General features: G+C 49.9%; 1 protein-coding gene across 5 annotated transcripts in view; it reads left to right on the forward strand.

Annotated features, from left to right (window-relative positions):
- The window catches only part of DPP3 (dipeptidyl peptidase 3), a 29,552-nt gene extending 24,131 nt beyond the window's left edge, over positions 1-5,421 (forward strand). For all 5 annotated transcript variants that reach the window (XM_010366413.2, XM_030918599.1, XM_030918600.1 and 2 more), the window contains exon 18: positions 4,840-5,421. In XM_010366413.2, coding sequence (XP_010364715.1) covers positions 4,840-5,012 — 173 coding nt within the window. In that variant the 3' untranslated portion in view covers positions 5,013-5,421. The remainder of the gene's footprint in view (positions 1-4,839) is intronic.
- The last annotated feature ends 636 nt before the right edge of the window (positions 5,422-6,057 follow it).

Consider the following 6,057-nt stretch of genomic DNA (forward strand, 5'->3'; position numbering starts at 1 on the left):
GCAATAAGAACCCATCCCAGGGCTCAGGGAGAGCAGCCTGGGATGGCCCTTCCCTTTCTGCCAGGGTCCTTCCCATGCCAAACCTCAGGCCCTAATCTTGTTATCGGTCACCACCCACCACCCCCCGACACACACACAGTCATGTGAGTTGTAAGACAGTGACAGAAGATTTGAAGAATACCACCAGAGCAGGGGATAGCAGAACATGCAGACTTAGGGGGAAGCCAGGCATTTGTACCAAAGAATTAGACCTGTTGGGTACCCAGGCTGGGGGTTAGGTCAGGAGGGAGCTGGGACCCAGCAAGCCTAGTGAAACCCAGGGGACAGTGTGACTTGGTCGCATCCGGGATGGTGATCAACAGCTGCATCATCCCTCTTTCTTCTCAAGCGACAATTCCGGAGCCTAGCCCTGGCCACACGGTGCTTGTATCTTTTGAATTCAAACCCCCTGTGGACCCAGCCCCTTACTGCCTTCACTTTCCTCTCACCCCTTGATTCATCTTTCCTGCTACTTGTCACTTGAGACACTTAAGATGATGTGGTGTTATGGAGTGGTTAGAGCACCAGCTTCAGAACCGCCCTGTGACCTTGGCCTAGTCATTTGACCTTTCTAGACTTGGGTGTCTTCATTCATAAAGCCAGTGCGGACTGCTTGCTGATATTATAGTGAACCTGAATTCCTTCTTAGAGTTTCTAAGTGCTTTCTGGGGATTAACCTTTTAAATCCTCACAATAGCCCAATAAGGTAGGTATTTTTGTTATCCCCATTTTACAGGTAAGGAAACTGAGGCACAGAGAGTAATTTGCACAAGGCTTATGCCTTTTTAGTGGAGAAGCCAAGAGTCAAATTAAGAGTGGTTGAGTCAGGCATGGGGGCCCCTGCCTGTAGTCCCAGCTGCTTGAAAGGGTGAGGTGGGAGGATCGCTTGAGCCTAGGAGTTCAAGAGTGCAGAGCAAGACCTCAACTCTTAAAAAAAAAAAAAAAAGCATTGTCCTGTGCAGTTCTGAGGGTTAAATAGAATAATATTTGTAAAAAGTCATTACCTATTATTGGTGGGGGAAAAGCATTTATTTATTTGTTTTTTGGGTGGGTTTTTTTTTTTTTTTGAGATGGAGTCTCACTCTGTCTCCCAGACTGGAGTGTAGTGGCGCAGTCTTGGTTCACTGCAACCTCCGCCTCTGAGTTCAAGTGATTCTCCTCCCTCAGCCTTCCGAGTAGCTGGGATAACAGGTGCCTGCCACCACACCCAGCTAATTTTTTTTTTTTTTTTTTTGAGATGGAGTCTCGCTCTGTCGCCTAGGCTGGAGTGCAGTGGCACGATCTCGGCTCACTGCAACCTCCACCTCCCGGGTTCATGCCATTCTCCTGGCTCAGCCTCCCAAGTAGCTGGGACTACAGGCACACGCCACCACCCCCGGCTAATTTTTTGTATTTTTAGTGGAGACGGGGGTTTCACCGTGTTAGCCAGGATGGTCTCGATCTCCTGACCTCGTGATCCGCCCACCTCAGCCTCCCAAAGTGCTGGGATTACAGGCGTGAGCCACTGCACCTGGCCGCTAATACTTGTATTTTTTTTTTTTTTAAGTAGAGACAGGGTTTTACAATGTTGGCTAGGCTGATCTTGAACCCCTGACCTCAAGTGATCCTCCCGCCTTGGCCTCACAAAGTGCTGGGATTACAGGTGTGAGCCACCGCACCCGTCCTTATTTGTTCATTTTTAGTTTTGTTTTTTTTTTTTTTTTTTTTTTTTTGAGACGGAGTCTCGCTCTGCCGCCCAGGCTGGAGTGTAGTGGCCGGATCTCAGCTCACTGCAAGCTCCGCCTCCCGGGTTCCTGCCATTCTCCTGCCTCAGCCTCCCGAGTAGCTGGGACTACAGGCGCCCGCCAGGTCGCCCGGCTAGTTTTTTGTATTTTTAGTAGAGACGGGGTTTCACCATGTCAGCCAGGATGGTCTCGATCTCCTGACCTCGTGATCTGCCCGTCTCGGCCTCCCAAAGTGCTGGGATTATAGGCTTGAGCCACCGCGCCCGGCCTAGTTTTGTTTATTTATTTATTTATTTTTTGAGACAGGGTCTCACTCTGTCACCCACGCTGGAGTACAGTGGTGTGACCTTGGCTCACTGCATCCTCTGCTTCCAGGGCTCAAGTAATTCTGTAGCCTCAGCCTCCCGAGCATCTGGCACTACACACCCAGCTAAGTTTTATATTTTTTGTAGAGACAGGATTTCTCCATGTTGGCCTGGCTGGTCTCAAACTCCTGAGCTCAAAGTGATCCACCCCTCTCGGCCTCCCAAAGTGCTGGGATTACAGGTGTGAGCCACCATGCCTGGTGGAAAAAGCTTTTATTTTATTTTATTTCTTTCTGAGATGGAGGTTCCCTCTTGTTGCCCAGGCTGGAGTACAATGGCGCAATCTCGGCTCACTGCAACCTCTGCCTCCGGGGTTCAAGCGATTCTCCTGCCTCAGGCTCCTGAGTAGCTGGGATTACAGGCATGTGCCGCCATGCCTGGCTAATTTTTGTATTTTTAGTAGAGACAGGGTTTTGCCATGTTGGCCAGGCTGGTCTTGAACTCCAGACCTCAGGTGATCCGCCCTCCTCGGCCTCCTAAAGTGCTGGGATTACAGGCGTGAGCCACTGTGCCCGGCTGGAAAAAGCATTCATTAAGACGCTCATTCTAGATGCTTTTCCGTGCCCTCCAGAGGCTTCCTGGAATTTGGCCCCAACCCTTGCCAGCCTCACTTACCTTTTCTCTGGCTTACTGTACTCCGGGCTCCCGACCGTTCTGTTTCTTCTACCCACTGAGCTCACTCCACTCCTACAGCCTTTAAATAGGCTGTTCTTGCTGCTTGGCATGATCTTCCTCCAGATCTTTGCCTGTCTGGTTCTTTTTGTCCTTCAGCTCCTTGTAAAATGGCACCTTGTGAGAGAGGTTGTCTCTGACACCTCAACCTAAAGTAACTGCTTCAGTCCCTCTCTATTCTGCCACCCAGCTTTATTTTCTTCATGTGCCCATCACGCTTGCCCATTTTCTTGGTGGTCATATCTCATGATGGGAGGAGCAGCACACGCCAGTGCCTCATGCACAGCCTAGCACATTGGAGTTGCTCAGTGGCTGTCGAATGAGTGCATTAACAAATCATGCCAGCCACATGGACAGTACCATCAATTGCTTTGATATGTCTAGCCCTGTGCGAGCCATGGGGGACCCACTGGGGACCCGGAGGTGATCACAGCTCATTGGGGATGATAAGATATGGAGATAAATAATCATACAAGGGAAGTGTTACTGAGCAGCCAAAAGATATAAACAGAACTCTGAACACTTAGAGGAGGGAAGATCGCATCCATCTTTAAGAGGATCCGGGAATGTTCTGGGGAGGAAGTGGTGGTTCCCACTAGATCTGAAGAACAGGTTGGATTTTCAAAGGCTGTGATGGTGATGCACTGTAAAAACTTTTTTTTTTTTTTTGAGGTGGAGTCTCACTCTGTCCCACAGGCAGTGGTGAGATCTCGGCTCACTGCAACCTCCGCCTCCCGAATCAAACAATTCTCCGGCCTCAGCCTCCTGAAAAGCTGGGATTACAGGCGCCCACCAACATGCCTGGCTAATTTTGTATTTTTAGTAGAGCTGGGGTTTCACCATGTTGGCCAGGCTGATCTCAAACTCCTGACCTCAAGTGATCCACCTGCCTCAGCCTCCCAAAGTGCTGGGATTACAGGCGTGAGCCACCACACCCAGCCAGGTCACTGTAAAAGTTTTCTATGGATTAACTCCTAACAACTCAGAGAGAAAGGGTTATTATCCTCATTTTTCAGCTGGAAAATGAGGCACAGAGGGGCTGTGTATTTGCCTACGGTCACACAGCTTTTGGGTGGCACAGCCAGAACTTGAACTCCAGAGCCTGTGCTCTTTGCTGCTGTACAGCTTGCAATGTCATGGAACATGACAAGTTGCAGAGAGAGGCTAGAGTAGTTGAAATGTGTTTGAGGGCAGTGCTTCCCGGGAGTATTCAGGGGACCCTCAGAACAGCCCATTTAACAAATTGGTAAATAGGCTCGGAGATAATGATGCCATGGTGGCTAGCATTTGTTGAGCTTCGATATGTGACTATGTTATCACCACAGCTCCTTTACAGATGAGGAGACTGAAGCTTAGGAGGTGGGGAAACTTGCCCCAGGTCCCACAATAGACAGATGAAGTCGTTGCTGGACTGTGAGCTTCAGGACACCAAGGACAGTATCTGTTTCACCTAGTGTGGCACCTGGTGTAAATCTTTTATTATTTATTTATTTATTGAGGTGGAATCTCACTCTGTTGCCCAGGCTGGAGTGTAGTGGCATGATCTCCACTCACTGCAACCTCTGCCATCCAGGTTCAAGCGATTCTGCAGCCTCAGCCTCCCGAGTAGCTGGGACTACGGGCACGTGCCACCACGCCCAGCTAATTTTTTTTGTATGTTTAGTATAGACAGTGTTTCACCATGTTGGCCAGGCTTGTCTCAAACTCCTGACCTCAGGTGATCCTCTCGCCTCGGCCTCCCAAGGTGCTGGGATTACAGGCATGAGCCACCGTGCCCAGTCTAAATCTTTATTTGACTGACTGAATGAATGAAAGCAGCAATGCATTTAATACTCCCCCTGTAGTATTTCCTTCCTCACAGGGTTAGTGTAAAGAGTAAATTAAGTAATTAACCTAAAACGTAGAGCACAGGTTCGTTTTGGCAGAGCTCAGTAAGAAACAGCTGCTGCTGTGATTGTGATTATTAAGACTATTATGATGATTCAGTTTCCCTATTCAGACCTTTCCCTGCTGCTGTTTTATCTCCATCTCCTCCCCAGACTCAGACGTGCAGCTTCTGGAATACGAGGCCTCAGCTGCTGGCCTCATCCGATCCTTCTCCGAGCGTTTCCCAGAGGATGGACCCGAGTTGGAGGAGATCCTCACACAACTGGCCACAGCTGATGCCCGATTCTGGAAGGGCCCCAGTGAGGCCCCATCTGGCCAGGCTTGAGGAAGATGTGTGGCCTCTCCCCCAACTCCAAGAAACCAAGGCTGCAAGTGGCCCTCCATTCGTGTGTGTTTTTAGGGGCAAGGGGAGGGGGAGGGGCAGGAGCTTGGACCTTGGTACTACCTCAGCTGAGGGTGGTGACACTAACCCCTTACATTTGTCAGCACTTTCCAGCTTGCCAAGTGCTTCCCCTCTGTGAGCTCATTTCATCTGCACTGCCATACCTGGAGTGAGCAAGACAGGGCTCACCATCCTGTCTACCAGATGAGGAAATGGCAGTTCTGAGAAGTCACTGGTCTAGATTCCACAGGTGGCACGTGACAGCTAGGGTTCAAAATGTTCTCACCTAATCCAGTGCTCCTCACATATTAATTTTATAACCAGACAAATAAATATTAGAGACAACCACCATATTTGTGTGGCTCCTCCTTGCCTTTGTCTGTCTTCTCATTTGCTCCCAGCAGAGTGATGGGCTCAAGGCCTGGGGAGGGAGCAAGAAGGGCCATTTTTAGCCTCCCTTCCACAACAGGATGTTGACATTATCTCTAGATGAAGATATGCAGTCACAGAGCTGAACATAGCACAATTTTTGCAGCTCTCCTTTGTGGCATTCTTTGCATTTTTAAATGTTCCGGGGCCGGGCGCGGTGGCTCACGCCTGTAATCCCAGCACTTTGGGAGGCCGAGGCGAGCAGATCACGAGGTCAGGAGTTTGAGACCAGCCTGGCCAATATGGTGAAACCTCGTCTCTACTAAAAAATAAAAAAATTAGTTGGGCATGGTGGCTACTGTAATCCCAGCTACTCGGGAGGCTGAGGCAGGAGAATCGCTGGAACCCGGGAGGCGGAGGTTGCAGTGAGCTGAGATCGTGCCATTGCACTCCAGCCCTGGCGACAGGGCAAGACCATCTCAAAAAAAAAAAAAAAAGGCCGGGCGCGGTGGCTCAAGCCTGTAATCCCAGCACTTTGGGAGGCCGAGACGGGCGGATCACGAGGTCAGGAGATTGAGACCATCCTGGCTAACACGGTGAAACCCCGTCTCTACTAAAA

Source organism: Rhinopithecus roxellana, chromosome 15 (assembly GCF_007565055.1).
Source record: "Rhinopithecus roxellana isolate Shanxi Qingling chromosome 15, ASM756505v1, whole genome shotgun sequence".
NCBI lineage: Eukaryota > Metazoa > Chordata > Mammalia > Primates > Cercopithecidae > Rhinopithecus > Rhinopithecus roxellana.